This window comes from Elephas maximus, chromosome 24 (genome assembly GCF_024166365.1).
Source record: "Elephas maximus indicus isolate mEleMax1 chromosome 24, mEleMax1 primary haplotype, whole genome shotgun sequence".
Lineage (NCBI taxonomy): Eukaryota > Metazoa > Chordata > Mammalia > Proboscidea > Elephantidae > Elephas > Elephas maximus.
The window spans coordinates 15,973,853-15,996,361 of record NC_064842.1 but is presented as its reverse complement, the minus strand read 5'-3'; the positions used below and the strand labels follow the sequence as shown (position 1 = coordinate 15,996,361).

Here is a 22,509-nt window from a genome sequence, read left to right as displayed (position 1 = left end):
AACTATGTTACAGCACAACTAAAAGACCATGCAGAAGAAAGTGCTCTTATAGGTCTTTGAGATCATAAAGGGGGAATGAAAACCAAACTGAGGCTCTCAGCAAGGCCAAGATGGCTGACAACTAGGCTTTCAATAAAGGGTTAATCCAGATCACTCTGAGTAAACAGGGGAGGGAGACAGAAAGAAAAGTAATGTACGTGCTTAGAATGTTCCAAGGAGCATGTGACACAAATGTGATGTCCTCGGAAAGAACATTTGTGCACAGATGGTTTTCTGGAAGGAGATAAGATTAATTGATATGAAGAAAGAACCTTTTTTGAAATGTTTGTGGGAGTAGTCATGCCTAGCTTTGTGTATAAAAGCTCAACTTTGTCTCCAGAAAGACAGAGCATTTTGGAAATTCTTCCTGAATGCTGCCCAATTTGAATCATTATATTCCCTCAATGAAACTCTTTACTTTTAGTTTCAATCAACTCAGAGATTTTACTCTTTGACACAACCAAAAAAACCAAACCCACTGCCATCAAGTCAATTCATAGCAACCCTATAGGACAGAGTAGAACTGCCTCAGAAGGTTTCCAAGGCTGTAAATCTTTTACAGAAGCAGACTGCCATATCTTTCTCTCATGGAGTGGCTGATGGGTTCAAACCACCAACCTTTCAGTTAGTGGCCGAGTGCTTAACCACTGCACCACCAGGGCTCCTTACACTGCCACCTAGTGGGCGCTTGATAAATATCGCTTAACAACCACTGGTTAATTGCACCCTATTGGACTGCCTTGAATGCTGAGGTTAAGAAGAGAAAGCATGAGTGATTATCCAACTCCTGATGTTTCCTTACACTCCATGGACACATGTTCTGTATAGTCAATGTTTCTGAATTAGAATCCACAAATCTGATCTGTGTTGAGCCATTCAATCTTTCTGGTTTAGACAGCTTTCTGATGACAACATCTCCCCCTTGGGTAGCCTGATCTGGTGTGCTCCCCTAATTGATGTTCCCCACAATTCATTTAGGAAATTCTGGACAATGTTTGAGTGTGTTTGTGTGTGCAGAGAGCATGTTTCTAATTTGCTTCCAAGGAATAATCTTCCATGACTTTTCCATAGCTAGTTACACAGGATATTGGTGAAAGAAGTTGCTGTTATTCCTTCAAGAAGGTGTTACTCTTTTTTAGCCTTGGCTTCATTATGCTGGTTGAAAAATGAAGAAACCTCCGTAAATAACCTGGGGTACACCAGTAAATTTTGCCAAGCATAGTGTCTTTAGAACTAGCATCTCAGAAATACATTTAATTCCTTCTGGGCACAATTTAGGGAACCAGGACATAGGAGAGCAGCAGGGAGCTGGTGTTCATGTGCTGGGATGTTTGCCAGGTGTTTTACACAGTGATCTCTTTTAATTGTCACTACAGCCCTAGGAAGTAGGTTTAATGATCCCCTTCCCTATTTTATTTTTAACCAAATGAATCTTTTACCTGGGTCTCTGGAGAAACAGGTATTTGATGACCTCCTAGGGGTCATTCTAAGGAAACAGGATCTGCCAGGAATATAATTTGCATATTCTTGTAGCCACTTGGGTCCAACAGGAAAAGCAGCTGCTCTTTCAAGCATGGTTTGCAGAATTTAAGGAAAATGTTTGGCAGAAAAGACAGGATGAAAAGGAAAGCAGTTTGTGCTTGGTCTTCTGTTTGCAGCTAGCATTCAAATTGTGCAGCAGAACTTCTCTGACTTTGCATCTCACTAAATAGCTTGGAAAGGGGTCCATTAGAAAGTGACAACAAAAGATTTTAGATTGAGACAAAACCCAAAATGCCTAAAAATAAGATTTTTTAAATTGAGATATAATTCACAAACCATATAATTCACCCATTTAAAGAGTACAATTCAGTGGGTTTTAGTATATTCAGAGTTGTGCAACCATAACCACAATCAATTTTAGAACATTTTTATCACCTCAAAAAGAAACCCCATACTCTTCAGCAGTCTCTCCCCACCCCACCCCCCCCAACCCTACAAACAGCCCTAACCTTAGTCTACTTTGTCTTCATAGGTTTGCCTTTTCTGGACATTTCATACCGTCAAGTGGATATTTCAAGCGGTTTTTTTATGACTGGCTTCTTTCACTTGGCATAATGTTTTCAAAGTTCATCCATAGTGTGGCAAGCATGAGTGCTTCATTCCTTTTACGACTGAATAAAAAATACATTGTATGAAAACAACGTATTTTGTATATCCATCAATTTAAGGACACTTGGGACGTTCTCACTTTTTGGTTATTATGAATAGTGTAGCTATGAACATGCACATATAAGTTTTTGTGTGCACATATGTTTTCATTTCTCTTGGGTATATATCTAGGAGTAAAATTGTTGAGTCATATGGTAACTCTGTTTTCAGCCTTTTGAAGAATTGCCAAACTGTTTTACATACCCACCAGCAGTATATATATATATATGTGTATATATATATATATATATATATATATTCTTTTTTAATAGGCATCCTAGTGGGTATGAGGTGGTATCTTATTGTGGTTTTGATTTTTATTTTCCTACTGACTAATGATGTTGAAAATCTTTTCATGTGCATATCGGTCATTTGTGTATCTTCTTTGGAGAAACATCTATTCAGATCCTTTGCCTATTTTTTAATTGGGTTGTCTTTATTATTGAGTTGTAAGAATTCTTTCTATATTCTAGATACAAGCCCTTCCCTTAGATACATGATTTGCAAGTATTTTCTCCCATTCTGTGGGTTGTCTTTTCACTTTCTTGATAGTGTCCTCTGAAACACATGAGTTTTAATTTTCATGATATCCAATTTATATATATTTTCTTGGGTTGTTTTGTGTTTCTGTGGCATATCTAAGGAATTGTCACATACTCTAAGGTTCCAAAGACTTATACCTATTTTTTTCTAGGAGTTTTATAGTTTTAGCTCTTACATTTAGATCTTTAATCCATTTTAAGTTAAAGTTTGTATACGGTGTGTGAAAATAAGATTTTAATAAAAACTTGATGTCACATTTTTTCATTAGGGAGATAGAGTTACATACTACACCTGGGTGTTTCATCCATGATATCTAGCATATGTAGAGAAAGGATTTTTACCTTTTATTACCTTAATTTATCAGTATCCATCCTCACGCTACGATCTAGGTACAACAGAGTAATTATCTCCCAGATGGAAAAACTGAGGCAGAAAGGGTCAACAATTTGTCTAAGATCACAGTGTGCACAAGCGATGGGGCCAAGTTTAGAACCCCTGTCTCCTGTTTCTTGCTCCTGGTGCCTCCTTCTACTGCTCAGATTACACTGCAGTAAGGGGATTCTGTAAAGCATTAACAGGATAGCCATTAAACATGTTTTGTGTTGTAAAAAAAGGGTTCCAGTAAAGGAAGGAAATCAACACCTAACAGAAATCTTAATAGGTACATAATTTGTATTCTATCATTTAATCCTCCTTATAACCCTTTGTTATGGATTTTGGTCCCCCCAAAAGATACCTTAAGGTCTTAACCCCTGCACCAGTGAATGTGACTTTAGGGAAATAAGGTTTTGCTTTGCAGATGTTATTAGTCACACTGGAGTAGGGTGGGTCCTAATCCCTTTATAAGGGGACCAAGTGGTGCTTTATAAAGAGAAGGACAGATACAAACAGAATCACACAGAGAGGAGACAGCATGTGAGGCTCCATCTATAAGCAAAGGGATGCCAAGGGTTACCGGCAGCCACCAGAAACTAGGACAAAGGCATGGAACAGTTCCTCTCTCACTCAAAGTCCCCAGAAGGAACAGACATGGCCGAGACCCTGAATTTGGGTTTCCAGCTCCAGAATGGTGAGAAAATAAATTTATGTTATTTAAGGCCATCCACTTCATGATATTTTGTTACGGCATCCCTAGAAGAGTAAAATACCGTTCAAGAGAGGGAGAAAGAAACTAAAACTTCCTGACAGTGGTTAAGTCATTTGCCCAAGGTCAGAGTCAAAGGAAGTAGCCAGTTGCTGTTCAGTCAGTTCTGACTCATGGTGACCCCGTATGTGTCAGAGTTAAACTGTGCTCCATAGGGCTTTCCATGGCTGCTTTTTGAGAAGTAGATAGCCAGGACTTTCTTCCTATGCATCTCTTGGTGGAGTCCAATTTTTCAATTAGTAGCTGTTATGGATTGAATTGTGTTCCCCCTAAGGTATGTATCCCCTATGTGTCTGTCAGTTTGTGGTACTGTGGGGGCTGGCATGTTGCTGTGATGCTGGAAGCTATGCCACTGGTATTCAAATACCAGCAGGGTCGCTCATGGCAGGTAGGTTTCAGCTGAGCTTCCAGACTAAGACAGACTAGGAAGAAGGATCCAGCCGTCTATTTCTGAAAATATTTAGCCAGTGAAAATCTAATGAATAGCAGTGGAACATTGTTTGATATAGTGCAGAAGATGAGCCCCTCAGGTTGGAAGGCACTCAAAATACAACTGGGGAAGAGCTGCATCTTCAAAGTAGAGTTGGCATTAATGACATGGATGGAGCCAAGCTTTAGGGACCTTCATTTGCTGATGTGGCATGACTCAAAATGAGAAGAAACAGCTGCAAACATCCAGTAATAATCCAAATGGGGAATGTATGAAGTATGAATTTAGGAAAATTGGAAGTCATCAAAAATGAAATGGAATGCATAAACTTCAACATCCTAGGGATTAGTGAGCTGAAATGGAATGGTATTGGCCATTTTGAATCGGACAATCATACGGTCTACTATGTCAGGAACGACAACTTGAAGAGGAACGGCATTGGATTCATCATCAAAAAGAACATTTCAGGATCTATCCTGAAGTACAAGGCTATAAGTGATAGGATAATATCCATATGTGTACAAGGAAGATCAGTTAATACGACTATTATTCAAATTTACACACCAACCACTAAGGCCAAACACAAAGAAATTGAAGATTTTTACCAACTTTTGCTGTCTGAAATTGATCAAACATGCAATCGGGATGCACTGATAATTACTGGAGATTGGAATGCGAAAGTTGGAAACAAAGAGGGATCAGCAGTTGGAAAATATGGTCTTTGTGACAGAAACAATACCAGACATCACACGATAGAATTTTGCAAGACCAATGACTTCCTCACTCCAAATATCTTTTTTCACCAACATAAATGGCGACTATACTTTTTTATACAAATGGACCTTGCCAGACGGAATACATAGGAATCAAATCGACTACATCTGTGGGAAGAGATGATGGAAAAGTTGAATATCATCAGTCAGGACAAAACCAGGGATTGACTGTGGAACAGACCATCAATTGCTCATATGCAAGTTCGAGTTGAAACTGAATAGAATTAGAACAAATCCACGAGAGCCAAAGTACAATTTTGAGTATATCCCACCTGAATTTAGAGACCATCTCAAGCATAGGTTTGATGCTTTGAACACTAATGACTGAAGACCAGACGAGTTGTGGAATGACATCGAGAACATCATACATGAAGAAAGCAAGAGGTCATTAAAAAGACAGGAAAGAAAGAAAAGTCCAAAATGGATGTCAGAAAAGACTCTGAAACTTGATCCTTAACATTGATTAGCTAAAGCAAAGGAAGAAATGATGAAGTAAAAGAGTTGAGCAGAAGATTTCAAAGTACAGCTGGAGAAGACAAAGTATTATAATGACCTGTGCAAAGACTTGGAGATGGAAAACCAAAAGGGAAAACTCACTTAGCATTTCTCAAGCTGAAAGAACTGAAGAAAAAATTCAAGCCTCGAGTTGCAATATTGAAGGATTCTATGGGGAAAATATTAAGTGACACAGGAAGCATCAAAAGAAAATGGAGGGAATACGCAGAATCACTATACCAAAAAGAATTGGTCAACATTCAACCATTTCAGGAGGTACCATTGGAGCAGAAACCAATGGTACTGAAGAAAGAAGTCCAAGCTTAAGGCATTGGCAAAAAACAAGGCTCCAGGACTTGGCAGAATACCACTTGAGATGTTTCAGCAAACGGATGCAGCAATGGAAGTACTCACTCCAAGAAATTTGGAAGACAGCTACCTGGTCAACTGACTGGAAGAGATCCATATTTATGCCTATTCCCAAGAATGGTGATCCAAATGAATGTGGAAATTATTGAACAGTATCATTAATACCATAAAAAAAAAAATAGGTAAGTAAAATTTTGCTAAAGGTCTTTCAAAAGCAGCTGCAGCAGTATATGGCAACAGGGAACTGCCAGAAATTCAAGCAAGATTCAGAAGAGGACGTGGGACCAGGGATATCATTACTGATGTCAGATGGATCCTGGTTGAAAGCAGAGAATACCATAAAGATGCTTACCTGTGTTTTATTGACTATGCTAAGGCATTAGACTGTGTGGATCATAACAAATTATGGATAACATTGCAAAGAATGAGAATTCCAGAAGACTTAATTGTGCTCATGAGGAACCTATACATAGATCAAGAGGCAGTCATTTGAAGAGAACAAAGGGATATTGTGTGGTTTAAAGTCAGGAAAGGTGTGCGTCAGCATTGTATCCTTTCACCATACTTATTCAATCTGTGTGCTGAGCAAATAATCCAAGAAGCTGGGCTATGTGAAGAAGAACAGGGCATCAGGATTGGAGGAAGGCTTATTAACAACCTTCATTATGCAGATGACACAACCTTGCTTGCTGAAAGTGAAGAGGACCTGAAGCATTTACTGATAAAGATGAAAGACCACACCTTCGGTAGGGATTACACCTCTACATAAAGAAAACAAAAATCATCACGAAGGGACCAATAAGCAATATCAATGATAAACAGGGAAAATATTGAAGTTGTCAAGGATTTTATTTTACTCGGATCCACAATCAATGCCCATGGAAGAAGTAGTCAAGAAATCAAAACACACATTGCACTGGGCAAATGTGCTGCAAAAGACCTCTTTAAAGTGTTGAAAAGCAAAGATGTTGCCTTGAAGAACAACGTGTGCCTGATCCAAGTCATGGTGTTTTCAGTCACCTCCTATGCCTGTGAAAACTGGACAATGAATAAGGAAGACGGAAGGAGAATTGACGCCTTTGAATTGTCGTGTTGGAGAAGGATACTGAATATACCATGGACTGCCAAAAGAACGAACAAATCTGTCTTGGAAGAAGTATAGCCAGAATGCTCCTTAGAAGCAAGGATGGTGAGACTATGTCTCACACACTTTGGACATGTTGTCAGGAGGGATCAGTCCTGGGAGAAGGACATTATGCTTTGTCAAGTAGAGGGTCAGCGAAAAAGAGATAGACCCTCAAGGAGATGGATTGACACAGTGGCTGCAACAATGGGCTTAAGTGTAACAATGATTGTGAGGATAGCAGGACCGAGCAGCGTTTCGTTCTGTTGTACACAGGGTCGCTATGAGTTGGAACCGACTCAATGACACCTAACAACAACAAAATGTCTGTCAACTTGGGTAAGCCATTGTAATGGATTGAATTGTGTTCCCCCAAAATGTGTCAACTTGGTTAGGCCATGTGTAGTTATGCTCTATTTTGTGATTTTCCTATGTGTTAAAATCTTAATCTCTCTGCCTGTGGATAAAAGGATTACTCAGTTCACCTCTCCGATCCAACAGGGAGTTTCCCTGGGGTGTGGCCTGCGCCACCTTTTCTCTCTCAAGAAATAAATGGAAAGGGAAGCAGGCAGAGAGTTGGGGACCTCATACTACCAAGAAAGCAGCACCAGGAGCAGAGCCCGTCCTTTAGACACAGGGTACCTGCACCTGAGAAGCTCCTCGACCAGTGGAAGACTGATGACAAGGAATCTTCCTACAGAGCACACAGAGAAAGAAAGCCTTCCCCTGGAGCCAACACCCTGAATTTGGACTTGTAACCTACTGGACTCTGAAAAAATAAATTTTTCATTGTTAAAGCCATCCACTTGTGGTATTTCTGTTATGGTAGCACTAGATGACTAAGACCGCCATGATTTCCAGTATTGTGTGGTCATCCACCATTTTGTGGTGGTTCAGTGGTAGAATTCTGGCCTTCCATGTGGGAGACCTGGGTTCAATTCCAGGCCAATGCACCTCATGCACAGCCACCACCCATCTGTCAGTGGAGGCTTGCATGTTGCTGTGATGCTGTAAAAATGGCACGGGGGCAGCGTCCTCTGACCCCCTTATCTAACTTCACAAGGTGAGAGGGGAATCACTGTCAACAGCCCAATGCTGACTGCTATGAGGTGGAGGTCTGACATACTCCATCCTCCAACCTTTTTAACAATTCTGACACCAGCTGTTCTTCCCATAGCACTCCTACTTCTCTGCTGGGTTCAATAATGCGTCGCAATGGCCACACAGAACTCACAAACTGTACTTACAGTTATAGGGTTTATTAGGAAAGTAACAGGTTACAATTCAGGATACAGTTCTTCGATCAGGACAGCTTATTCTCAGCCATGCCCGCAGGCAGATCTCTCTGTGGCCCTCAGCCTTTCAGCCATCAGCCCTTGGCTGTCTTGGGCAGACTCAGCCTCTGCCCTGCTTGGGCAAATGTTACAAAGCTCTTAAATTCCACCAATAAGAGCCCAGAGGCCTTGGGCTGAAGGCATTCAGGTCTCTATCTCCATGGGTCAGCAAGCATAGCTCTGTTGACAAGTGCCTGGAGGCACCCCACTTCACCAGCAAGCCTCCTGCCTGAAGGCGCTCAGGTTTCTCATTCCATAGGCCAGGAAGCACACCACGCTGTTTCCTGCCGGTCTCCTGGTTCTGCTACTACTAGTTCTCTGCCATGCTTCCCATCACTTCTCATCCTCATGCCATCTATTGTGTTACAGCTTTCTGTCTCCTGCATCGAGGAGGTTCTCAGTGCAGGGGCCCCAGGTTCAAAGGATGAACTTCATTCCCGCCTCTTCTTTCTTGGTGGTAGTGAGGTTCCCCCTTTTCCACCTCTGGGATGGTTCATTTTAAGCTTAGCAGGATGGCAAAACTGACCTATCTCCTTGTTAGGGTTCCATATACCGTATTTGCATGGTCCCACCATACAAGGGTGCCATGCACCTTATTTGCATTATCAGCAGGCTATTCACAAGCACCTTATGTGCATAGTCTCATCCAGTCATTTGGTAGGAGTTACAAGACCACGGCAAGAAAGGCATTATAAAAGTGATCCATTGCACTGCAGATGCTGAACTTCCAGACTAAGACTGACTTTGAAGAAAGGCCTGGCAACTTATTTCCAAAAATCAGCCAGTGAAAACCCTATAGATCACAAGGATCCAAACCTGTTGTGTGTGCATGGGCCCCCATGAGTCAGGGACAACTCAACAGCAGCTAACAACAGCACAGCACACTAACGCACATACAGTGTCTTCAGTCATTGCAATTGATATTTTACACAGAAGTAATTCAGCATATGATTAATGGGGCATGGGACTGAAATCATAAAATCTGATATGCCTAAAATGTAGCCCATGTTTATTTTCTTTTTCTTTTTATTGTACTTTAAGTGAAAGCTGACAAATCAAGTCAGTCTCTCATACAAAAATTCATATACATCTTGCTATGTACTCCCACTTGCTCTCCTCCAAATGAGACAGCACACTCCTGCTCTCCACCCTGTACTCCCCCTGTCAATTTAGCCAGCTCTGACCCCCTCTGCCTTCTCATCTCCCTTCGAGACAGGAGCTGCCCACATAGTTTCATGTGTCTACTTGAGCCAAGAACTCACTCCTCACCAGTATCATTTTCTATCTTATAGTACAGCCCAATCCCTGTCTGTAAGAGTTGGCTTTGGGAATGGTTCCAGTCTTGGGCTAACAAGGTCTGGGGACCATGACCTCCAGGGTTGTTCTAGTCTCAGTCAGTCCATGAAGTCTGGTCTTTTTACAAGAATTTGAAGTCTACATCCCACTGCTCTCCTGCTCCATCAGGGATTCTCTGTTGTGTTCCCTGTCAGGGCAGTCATTGGTTGTAGCCAGGCACTATCTAGTTCTTCTGGTCTCAGGCTAATGTAGTCTCTGATTTATGCGGTCTTTCTGTCTCTTGGGCTCATAATTACCTTGTGTCTTTGGTGTCCCATGTTTATTTTCTTATGGTGTATTTTTATTTAGCGTTTTCATGACTTAGCTTCCTTATCCAAAATTTAGTTTAAAAAAAAAAAAAAAAGGCAAACAAGTGCAAATATATAATCCTATCATTTTAAATTGGAAGAAATTTAACAACCCTGTGATGCTCATGTGTTATTCTCACATCAGAAGGAGAAACTAAGATGCTGACAGTGGGCTAGATTTCTGATTCTATCACCTGGTCATTGCTGTCCTCGCACAAATTACCAGGATGTCAGGAAGATCAAGTAAGTTAGTGATTGTAAAACTTTTTGTTTTATAAAAAGTTAGTAAATGGCACATATGGGGCTGGAATACAGCTCTAGGCTTCAGGAGGAATCAGAGCTTTTGTTTTGAAGCGTAGATTATCAAGGAAAGTGCCTAAAAATCTACATTTAAATGGTAGGCCTGTGTTTGTTTGAAAAAATTACCTTGTGTTAAGGAGCCCTGGTGGCACAAATGGCTTAAGAGCTAGGCTGGTAATGGAAATGTTGGTGGTTCAAATCCAGCCAGCGGCTCCACAGGAGAAAGACCTTGGTGATCTGCTTCTGTAAAGATTACAGCCAAGAAAAGCCTATGGGACAGTTCTACTCCATCACATAGGGTCGCTATGAGTTGAAATTGGCTCTACAGCACCTAACAAAAACAACCTTATGACAAAACCAGGCTTACCTTCATCTGATGTGGAAGTTTCTGATTGTAACCAAACGAGGGTTCTTGTCCTATTAGCCGATCAAAATAAGACGGACACCACACCACCAGTTACAAGGGAAACACAAAGTGGAAATTTATTCTCTGTGCAGACAAAGAACAACAGGGGTCTAGCAACCATAAGCCCGCTTGCTCCGTCTGAGGGAGTTTGGGAAGGTTTTACTTCCAGTGGCATCTGGGGCTTGGGTTTGGTGCCTGGAACTCTCCACCCTTACCCTCCCATGTCCACATTTGGAGATCCAGATGTTGAATCATGTTGGTGATGTTCAGGTCCAAGGACAGATTGAGGACACAGCTCTTCAGGTCCTGCACATGCGCCAAAATCTTGGTTCGCGCATGCGCAGGATTCTGGCACCAAATTCAAACTGTGGTTAGGGCCGCAGTGTGTTCGGGCCAAACCATAGTTAGAAGCTGTGGCTTGGCGTGCTGCAAGGGGGTAGGGGAACCACGGCGGAGCAGGGGGAGGTCTCGGAGGAGGCTTCATAATCATTACATTAAATAAACGTTCTGCACAGAGCAGGCTTCTCCTACTCAGCTAACCTACTTCATGTTTTATTTCTATTTTTTCATTCTCTTACTCAACTCAGGTTGATACTGAAGTGCAAGTTGCTGAAACCCCCAAGTGCTGACCCCAGGGACCAGCTGTTTTTCATCCTCTTAGAGGACAGATCATAACTTGTTTATGAGGCATATGAGAGGTTAAGTTAGCTATGAGGGAAGGATTGTTTAGTAAAATAAAACTTTCCACACCCTGCTCCCCCTCCTACCTCAGTAAGTGGCAGTACTAACTACCCAGGTGCCCAAGGCAGAAACTTGGCATTACCGATGGTACTCCCTCACCCTCACATCCAGTGAACTGCCAAGCCTAACTTTTTCACACCTCTTGAGGTTGATCAAATGTGCAATCAGGATGCACTGATAATTACTAGTGATTGGAATGCAAAAGCTGGAAACAAAGAAGAAAGATCAGTTGTTGGAAAATATGGTCTTGTGATAGAAATGATGTTGGAGATAGCATGATTGAATTTTGCAAGACCAACAACTTCTTCATCGCAAATACCTTTTTTCACCAGCATAAACAGTGACTATACAATGGACCTCGCCAGATGGAATACATGGGAATCAAATCAACTGTATCTGTGGAAAGAGATGATGGAAAAGCTCAATATCATCAGTGAGGACAAGGCCAGGGGCTGACTGCAGATCAGACCATCAACTACTCATATGCAAGTTCAAGTTGCAACTGAAGAAAATTACAACAAGTCCACAAAAGCCAAAGTACAAACTTGAGTATATCCCACCTGAATTTAGAGACCATCTCCAGAATGGATTTGATGCACTGAACACTAATGACCGAAGACCAGAGAAGTTGAGGAATGACATCAAGGACATCATACATGAAGAAGGCAAGAGGTCATTAAAAAGACAGGAGAGAAACAAAAGACCTAAATGGATGTCAGAAACTCTGAAACTTGCTCTTGGACATTGAATAGCTAATGCAAAATGAAAAAATGATGAAATAAAAGAGCTGAATAGAAGATTTAAAAGGGTGGCTCGAGAAGACAAAGTAAAGTATTATGATAACATGGGCAAAGACCTGGTGTCTTAGTCATCTAGTGCTGCCATAACAGAAATACCACAAGTGGATGGCTTTAACAAAGAGAAATTTGTTTTCTCACGGTAAAGTAGGCTAAAAGTCCAAATTCAAGGAATCAGCTCCAGGGAAAGGATTTCTTTGTCAGCTCTGGAAGAAGGTCCTTGTCCTCAATCCTCCCATGGTTGAGGAGCTTCTCAAGCACAGGGACCCCAGGTCCAAAGGTGGTGCTCTGCTCCTGGTGCTGCTTTCTTGGTGGTACGAGGTCCCCCACTCTCTGCTTGCTTCCCTTTCCTTTTATCTCTTGAGAGGGAAAAGGTGGTGCACGCCACACCCCAGGGAAACTCCCTTTACACTGATCAGGGAGGTGACCCCTGATCAATCCCACTCTAATTGCATTAACATAAAATTACAATCACAAAATGGAGGACAACCTCACAATACTGGGAATCATGGCCTAACCAAGTTGACACATATTTTTTGGGGGACACAACTTAATCCATGACACCTGGAGATAGAAAACCAAAAGGGAACACGTTCAGCATTTCTCAAGCTGAAAGAACTGAAGAAAAAGTTCAAGCCTTGAGTTGTAATACTGAAGGATTCTATAGGGAAAATATTAAATGACACAGGAAGCATCAAAAGAAGATGGAAGGAATACACAGAGTCACCATGTCAAAAAGAACTGGTCAACATTCAACCACTTCAGGAGGTACCACAGGAGCAGGAACCAATGGTACTGAAGAAAGAAGTCTAAGCTTAAGGCATTGGCGAAAAACAAGGCTCCAGGAATTGACAGAATACCACTTGAGATGCTTCAACAAACGGATGCAGCAATGGAAGTACTCACTTGGCTATGCCAAGAAATTTGGAAGACAGCTACCTGGTCCACTGACTGGAAGAGATTCATATTTATGTCTATTCCCAAGAAAGGTGAGCCAAACAAATGTGGAAATTATTAAACAGTATCATTAACATCATAACAAAACAAGTAAGTAAAATTTTGCTAAAGGTCATTCGAAAGCAGCTGCAGCAGTATATCGACAGGGAACTGCCAGAAATTCAAGCAGGATTCGAAAGAGGACGTGGAACCAGGGATATCATTGCTGATGTCAGATATCCGGATCCTGGCTGAAAGCAGAGAATACCAGAAGGATGTTAACCTATGTTTTATTAACTACGCTAAGGCATTAGACTGTGCAGATCATAGCAAATTATGGATAACATTGCAGAGAATGGGAGTTCCAGAACACTTAATTGTGCTCACGAGCAATCTGTACACAGATCAAGAGGTAGTCATTTGAACAGAACAAGGGCATACTGCATGGTTTAAAGTCAGGAAAGGTGTGTGTCAGCATTGTATCCTTTCACCATACCTATTCAATCCGTATGCTGAGCAAATAATCTGAGAAGCTGGACTACAGGAAGAAGAACAGGACATCAGGATTGGAGGAAGACTTATTAACAACCTGGAATAGGCAGATGACACAACCTTGTTTGCTGAAAGTGAAGAGGACTTGAAGTACTTACTGATGAAGATCAAAGACCACAGCCTTCAGTATGGATTACACCTCAACATAAAGAAAACAAAAATCCTCACAGCTGGACCAATAAGCAGTATCATGATAAATGGAGAAAAGATGGAGGTTGTCAAGGATTTCATTTTACTTGGATCCACAAGCAACACCCATGTAAGCAGCTGTCAAGAAATCAAAACAGGCATTGGGCAGATCTGCTGCAAAAGACCTCTTCATGTGTTGAAAAGGAAGAGGTCACCTTGAGGACTAAGGTGCACCTGACCCAAGCCATAGTGTTTTCAATTGCCTCATATGCATGAGAAAGCTGGACAATGAATAAAGAAGACTGAAGAACTGAGGACTTTGTGGTGTTAGAGAAAGAATACTGAATACACCATGGACTGCCAAAAGAACGAACAAATCTGTCTCGGAAGAAGAGCCAGAATGCTTCTTAGAAGCAAGGATGGCAGGACTACCTATCACATACTTTGCATATGTTATCAGGAGGGACTAGTCCCCAGAGAAGAACAACATGCTTGGCAGAGGGTCAGCGAAAAAGAGGAAGACCCTCAATGAGATTGATTGACACCGCGGCTGCAACAATGGGTTCAAGCATAGGAACAATTGCAAGGGTGGCGCAGCACCGGGCAGGATTTTGTTCTGTTGTGCATAGGGTAGCTATGAGTGGAAACCGACTCAAGGGCACTTAATGGCAACAATTTGAGAGGTGGAAGCTTCCTGTTCCTCCATCTCTGTTGATACTTCCTATTCAGTAGTAGCGGTAGCAGCAGCAGTAGCTAACGTTTGAGTCAAAACGAGTGCTACGTACTATTATAAAGGCTTTACATCTATGAAATCATTTAACCCTCACAACAACCCTGTTATTATCTGCATTTCACAGATGAGAAACTGAAGCATGGAGAACTAAATTAAGAAACTTGGTTCCAGATTACACAGCTAGCAGCCGGAATACCAACCCAGGCCTTCCAAACCTGTGCAGCCACTAGTACAGACATCTCTCTCCTCTCCTGTGCCTGCCCCAACAGGCTTCCTCCTGACTGGTTTCTAGGACTCTCATCTTGTCCCCTGCCAATCCATGTTCCATATTTTTGTTCTAAAACACAAATGGAACCATGCTACCAAAGACTTCTCTGCGTGCCTCCAGTGCTCTTGGCAAGTCCAACTCCTTAGCCTGGGCTGGCATTTGTGTACGATTCGGTCCTCATCTTGGTCTACCATTTTTTATTTCCTGGAATTCATCCATCCTGTATTTTCACTGTTTGTCTCCCTTCCTCCCCCACAACCTCCTTCCTCCAGAAGTTCCTGGAAAGGACTGGAGCTCGGTAACATTTAAGCGAATTGTTGAAAAGCAGCGGTGGTTTATCACTGGACAGTTTTACAGACAGGAATTGTGAAATCATTCTCTGGGCTTCTTTGAAAACGGTGAATCCTCATCCAGGAGTCTCTCCAAGTTTTGATCAGGGTACTCCATCACCTTGTAGTATCACTATTGGTTTCTGTCTGTATCCTCAGGAAACCTGTTATTCATGTTATTCGTGTTGTAACTCTCTCCCAGCTCGCTGTATGAGCCAGGGCAGAATGGATGAAGGCGCTGAGCAGAACGATTCGTAGGGGCCGGCCTAAACGATTAACTTCATGACCTCTCAAGGTCTCTCTCCTAGGCTCCGTGCAGCGCAGGTTCCAACAGTCGGGAGGAGGTCCCCGGCTCGAAGGGGGCCGCAGGGATCCCGAATTCTGGGCGGACACTGCGAGGCAGCTGCGGCCTGAGTGCACGAACCACTCCTCCGTAAAAAAGAGTGGATGAAGGCGCAGGAGAAATGTGGGTTTTGGGAACTCTGAAAAATACACTCCGAGTGGAGCCCCTCGGGCAACGTGACCGAGAACCAAGGGCTTCTCTGGCCACGCCAGGCCCACAGGTGCCTCCTCCCGGCCCCCGCCTCAGCCTGCCGGGGCCTCCCTCCCACCTTCCCTTGCTTTCCCCTCCTTGGAACACACAGCTTGCAGTTCCCGCGGCTGCAGCGCGAGACAAGAAACGCGCGCCGGGAGCGAGCCCCGGAGGGGGCGGGCGGCGCGGGCCAGGAGTGGGGCCCGGGCGGGACTCGGGAGCTCGCGCTGCTCCCCCCGCGCTCCGGCGCCGGGCCCGGGCAGGGGAGGTGCGCGACGGGCCTCTCCGCGCCATCTCCCTCCTCCCGCCCTCCGGCCCGGCCCGGGGCGCAGGCGGAGGGGCGAGGCGCGGCCCCACCTCCCGGGGCAGGCGCGGGCGGAGCCCGGCCCACCTCAGCCCGCCGCGGCGGGAGCAGCGCGGAGCGGCGCCGAGGGCAGCGAGCTCGCATTCGAACCTCCCTCGCAAAGACAGTCTCCGCCCCACAATGCACCGCGGCGGGCAGCCTTTGAAAAAGCGGCGCGGCTCGTTCAAGATGGCGGAGCTCGACCAGTTGCCTGACGAGAGTGAGTAGCACCTCAAAACACCCCCCCTTCTTCCTCCCGGCCGCCCGCCCCGAAGCTTTCCGGCCAGGAGGGGCCGCCGTGCCCTCCGCCGGAGGGGGGACTGACTGCCAGCCCCACCGTAGTCCTCCTAGTCCCTCCACTCCGGTGTTGCCGCCGTGTCGCCGCCTTTGTTATGGTGTCTGTGTGTAGGTTTCTGGGGTTGTGTGAGCGCCAGGGCCGGAAACCGAAAGCTCAGGAGTCCAGCCTATGCCGGGAGGAGGCGGCGGCTGCTCCCCTGGCCGGACTCGGGCCACCCGGCCGAGGTGGAGGAAGAGCGGCCCCGGTGCGCGGGGGCTGCCCTCGCCGCCTGCACCAGTCACCGGGCGCGGAGAGACGCCTGCCGGGGTTATGTAACTCGCCTGTCCCGGGGCCGGGGAGGGTTCGCGCTCGGGAGGGGGTGGTCACAACCCCGGCTTCTTGCCTCAGCCTCTGATCTTGTCCCGTCTTAGTTCCTGCCTCTATGGGCACTTGTGATCGTCCCTGTCCCTCCTCCCCACCGGTGTGTCCACCTCTAGAAGTGTTTCCGTGTCAAGAGGCTAGCCCCTTCCCCTGGGACCACAGGTGGCTGTGGACCCTTCCAGAGGTAATCCAGACTGGATACACAAGCATTCAGGTAGCCTCCATCCCACAGACTTTCCTCTGTGTGTGTGTGTGTGTGTCCTTAAGAGTCATGGGAGTACCTTGTACACAGGGATGTGACCAACACAGCATACATATAGTACTCTTCCTGACACCCGCCCCTGTGCAGGGCTCACTAACCATGACTACTCTGCCATCCATGGGATCTCTGCAACATACCAGCTCACATGTGTTTACTAAGTAAAAGCACCAACTCCATAGTTCAAAGCACAGTGGAACTTCATTTTGTAATTTTAAAAATCGCACAAGTTATGTAAAAAGGCAAGTATTTTAGCAAAGTACAAAAAAGGTCCTGAGTCCACACTCATTATTCAGTTTATGTGTATGTATCATTCGTCAGAGTTTTAGTATAATAAAAAGAAGGCTCAATCACTGTAAAATCATTTGTGAAAAAGGCAAATAGGCTTAAAATGAGAGCTATATACAGCCAATTCTGTTTTCTTTATGGGGTTGTATATCCTTAATGCGCTATAAAGTAAATAAAAAGCTCAAGTTGTAGTGAAAAGTTGTATTAAAAAGAGTTTGTGTTTTTAATTTGCTCTAGATCAGCGCTAAGTTCCAATAGAACTTTCTCAGTGATGGAAATGTTCTATTCTGTGATGTTCAATAGGGTAGCCACTAGTGACATGTGGTTATGGAGTACTTGAAATGTGGCTAGAGGGACTGAGGAGCTGAATTTTAAATTGTTTAATTAAGCTTAAATAGTCACATGTGGATAGTAGCTCTAGCCTGTTTGTGAGTTTTGTTTCTTGATTGGAGAATACAGTTCATTGTGACTTAGGATGCTACCAAGTAAGAATGGGCCTACTAAGCACAACCTAGTTCTTATCTGGAAAAAGTTTTTTTTTTTTTTTCTTTCCATCCTCATCATCTTTACTGTAAAGATGACTTACCCCTTTTAGAATTTTTCTTTTTTTGGTAGTCATTCTGTTGAATAAGAGGTATTGTAAGTGGCTTTCAGTATACCTCTCATTTGGAATATTTTGCTTCATCTACATCATCAAATATTTATTGAGGACTTCCTATTGTTCTTTGAAGGAACCTGGGAGTCATGTCGTTGTTAGGTGCCATCTAGTTGACTAGTTGATTTTGACTCATTGCGACCCCATGTGACAGAGTAGAACTGCCTCATAGAGTTTTCTAGGCTGCAATCTTTATGGGAACAGATTGCAGCTCCACTCTCAAGCTGTATGACCTGATCATTTTTATTAGTTTGTGACATCTCTGGTATATTGTGTGTATGTGTTGTATAACTTGTTGAAAGCAGGGATTGCCTTACCTGGTTTGTCACACTGCCCTGAATCAAGTATACAGAAGCACCTCATTTATATGAAGAGGCATTATTAATGAAACCGGGCAGGGTCTTGAGAAAGAAAAGAGATTTCGGTTTGATACTGGAAATAACAAGTTTCTTTGCCAAGTTTAGGCAAGGCGACTAATAAAAAATATATTAGCTTAAAAAAAAAAACCATTGCCCCTGAGTTCATTCCAATTCATAGGGACCCTACTGGACAGAGTAGAACTGCCTCCTAGGGTTTCCAAGGAGCGCCTGGTGCATTTGAACTGCCGACCTTTTGGTTAGCAGCCGTAGCTCATAACCACTACACCACCAGGTATTAGCTAATAACCAACATAAAATTACCAACAATAAATGCTGCCATTGAGTACTTGCTGGGTACCGACACTATGCAAAGCATTTTACATATATTTGTTTAACCTTATTTCACTTGAGGTAAGTACTTTTTTAAGAGTTTGATTTTCTGTATGAGGGAACTGAGGCTATCTTCAGCCCAGATCTTTCCTCTAAGCTCTTGCACTTAACATCTGTTACCTATTTCACATCTTCTCTTAGATGCCTCAAAGGCCCCTCAAACTTCACAGGTTCAAAATATAACTCATAACCCCACTCCAGGACAGAGATAATTTTAGTGGTTTCTCTCTTAATGAAAGCTCTTTTATTTATCTGGTAGAGGTCATCTTTGGCACTTCCCCCTTTCACTTCCCATATTTAAGCCTTTACTGTAACTTTTACCTTTTAAATGTCTCTCAAATCTACCTACTTTTCACCATCAGCCTAGCCCAAATTGTCACCATCTCATCTGATCACTTCAGCCTTCAATTAATCCAACTCTTCCAGGCACCGTGCACACCCCTCCCCCCCCCACACCCTCGCAGCCAGAGGGATCCTTTCAAAATGTAAATATGTTAGTGTCATCCTTCTGCTTAAAACTCTTTATGAGCTACAAGACTTGTGTGGTCTGACCCCTTCCCACTTTTCCAGCCTCATTTTGTCTTCCTCTCATTCTGCCCCTTTGAGCTACATTGGACCTTTTTCATTCCCTCAACTCACCAGACTCCCTTTTCTCCAGGGCCTTTGCACATGCTATCCCCTCCACCTGGACTGTTCTCCCTCCCCTCCCCACCATTTAACTTCTTCAGAGAGATGTTTTCTGTCCTTCCTGACTAGATTACATTTTCTTACTAAAACTTTTCATAGCAGTACGTAACTCCTTAGAGGCAGCCGTCACAGTTGCAGTTTTACATGTTTGTGTCATTGGTTAGTGTCTGGCTCCCTTATTGTATTAGAAGCCCCTCCAGAACAAGTTCGGTTTCTGTTTTTGTTCACGCTTGCATTCCCATTCCTTTGCCAATGCCTGGCTTACCTCCCTGACCTTTTTTCCTACCACTCTTTGCTTGTTATGCTTCAAGCACAATGGCTTTTTTTTTTTCTCTTCTGTTTCTTGAATATTCTAAGCTTATTTCTCCCTCAGGCCTTTTTCAGTCCAGACTCATTGTTTAGTCCCCTGGCTTTTTTGGTGGCTAGTCTTTCTCAGATGTTACCTCCTTGGAGAAGCCTTCTCTAACCACTGTAAGTAAAGCACGCGCACACACACACACATCACCCTGTTTATTTCCTGTGTAACAACTACTTTGAGTTGTAGTTATTATCATTTACCTTACTTCTTTATTGTGTTTCTTCGCACTAGAACATAAATACTTGTTGAATGAATGAACATACCCAACTACAGCAGGGTTCTAACTTAATCGGACTGACCTGTGTGTAAAATCCATGTTCTTAACCCAGTAGTGGATTTTTTTTTTTTTTTTGGTTAAAGTAATAATAACACTATATAAAAGTCATGTGCCATGTGCACTGATCGGAGCTCTTACATGTACCGTCGGTCCTCCGTATCCATCGTTCCACATCTACAGTGCACTAACCGCAGATTGAAAATATTACCCAAAAAAAGGTGCTGAAGAGCCTGGGGGCAACACGGCAGGCAGCACAAGACAGCGTTCTGCCCCTGGATTGGTACGTGGCTGTGAAGGAAGAAGCTCCTGGGGGATGGAGGCAGCCGCACCCCGACACAGTGTGGACAAGCGAGGACACCGGGAACGGGGTTGCGAACATACGCCCACGTACTCCTTGGCCCGAGGGAGGATCTGGTGGAGCTTGATGGCGGCAGAGTTCTCGGATCCGGAAGCAGAGTCCAAAGCTAGCAGACCCAAGACCTAGTACTCTCTGCACTGAGAGTGTGCGGGCATCCAAAGTCACCCAGGCCCTCCTACCTGAAGGACCCCTGCCTCAGAGGGTGGCTTGCAGCAGGAGGGCCCGGACGCAGCTGTCCTTAAAAGTGCCTGTTTTGACCCAAGCCGCCACACACGCTTCCGAACCTGGCCTAAACGTGGCCAGATCGTCACTATTCAACTTCAGAGCAAAACACTTAGTTCCTGTGCTGTGTTTAAAAATATATATATATATACTACGCCATTTTATATAAGCGGCTTGAGCATCTGCGGATCGTGGTAACCGTGGGGGTCCTGAAACCAAACCCCCGTGGATACCAGGAATGAGTGCATTCATTCATTTAATCCCCATTTTAGAGATGAAGAGTTCGAAACCCCAGTGCGTTAGTGGTTAAGAGCTTGGCCGCTAACCAAAATGTCGGCAGTTCAGATCTACCAGGCGCTCCTTGGAAACCTTATAGGGCAGTTCTACTCTGTCCTATAGGGTTGCTATGAGTGGGAATTGACTCCGCGGCAACGGGTTGTACCGGTGAAGAAACGGCAGGTTAATGCGTAAGGTACTAAAACAAGGAAGTAGAAGAGCCAAGATTCAGATGCAGCTAATCAGGTTTTTTATTTTTAGGTGGAAGTTTAAGCAGAAAATCAGGTTCTCATTTAACAATTTCTGTACGTATTGTTCAGTGACATTAGTTACATTCTTCACTATATATCAGCATTCTCGTTATTTCCATTTTGGTGGTTCTGTTTCCATTAATCTAGCTTCTCTGAGCCCCCTAGCCTCCTCATCTTTGGTCTGGGGTAAATGTTAACCATTTGGTTTCATCTAGACGATTATTTTGAGGAGCACAGCCCTCATGGGTGATAGTATCTTATGGGCCAATTTGTCATTTGCTCAAAGGTGACCTCTGGGAGTGGTTTCAGTTCCAAGTTTGAAGAGTATCTAAGGGCGATGTCTCGGGGTTCGTCTTGTCTCTACCAGTCCAGCAAGTCTGGCCTTTGTTTTTTAGGGCCTGTGTTCTTAACCACCATGTAATACTGCCTTACAAAAAAGGAAAAATGTTAAAGGTCAGAATCCCCAATATATGCTTCCTGACTTCATGGAGCAGGAATGGATATCCATGTGGCTCACACCTCTTCTTCAGATGTCTGCTCAAATGTCACCTTATCAGAGAAGCTAATGAGAACAACAGCCTGCTACACACACACACCAATCCCTATTATTCGGCTTTATTATGCTTACTATCATCGTACTTCTGATTATCACCTGGAATGTGTATTTGTTTGTCTCCCCTCACTAGAGAGTAAATTCCACCAGAGTGTAGTCAGCACTCTATACATATCTGCTGAATGAGTGAGTGGTTACTTTTTCTCCAGTGAGCCTTATTGTTCTTGCTGTTGTTGCTGGGTATCTTTGGTTCATTGAAGCTCATGGTGACCCCATGGGATAGAGTAGAACTGCCCCATAGGGTTTTCTTGGCTCTAATCTTTACAGAAAAAAGAGCCCTGCAGGCACAGTAGTTAATCACTGGGCTTGCTAACAGAAAGGTCTGTGGTTCAACCCACCAGCAGCTCCTAGGGAGAAAGATGTGGCAGCTTGCTTGCATAAAGGTTAGAAAAAAAAAGGTTAGAGCTTTGGAAAACTCTGTGGGGCAGTTCTACCCTGCCGTATAGGGTCGCTGTGAGTCAGAATCAGCTCGATGGCAATGGGTAATTTTCTCCGAAGCAGATCGCCAGGTCTTTCTCCTTCAAACAGCTGGGTGGATTTGAACCACCAACCTTTCAATTAGCAACCCAGCACTTAACCCATTGCACCACCAGGACCCTTGCTAGCTACGCAGGTACACTGTCTGCTGCTGCTGCTTCCTAGTTTTTTTTTAGTAAGACTTTATATGACCTTTTTTTTTCCCCCTGACTATACTGCTGGAGGTCATTTA

At 43.8% G+C, this 22,509-nt stretch overlaps 1 protein-coding gene across 1 annotated transcript in view; it reads left to right on the top strand.

Moving 5' to 3' along the window:
* The first annotated feature begins 16,197 nt into the window (after positions 1 to 16,197).
* Positions 16,198 to 22,509, top strand: part of LIN9 (lin-9 DREAM MuvB core complex component) — an 86,409-nt gene continuing 80,097 nt past the window's right edge. Inside the window, exon 1 of the mRNA XM_049868278.1 lies at positions 16,198 to 16,369. Coding sequence (XP_049724235.1) covers positions 16,291 to 16,369 — 79 coding nt within the window. The 5' untranslated portion in view covers positions 16,198 to 16,290. The remainder of the gene's footprint in view (positions 16,370 to 22,509) is intronic.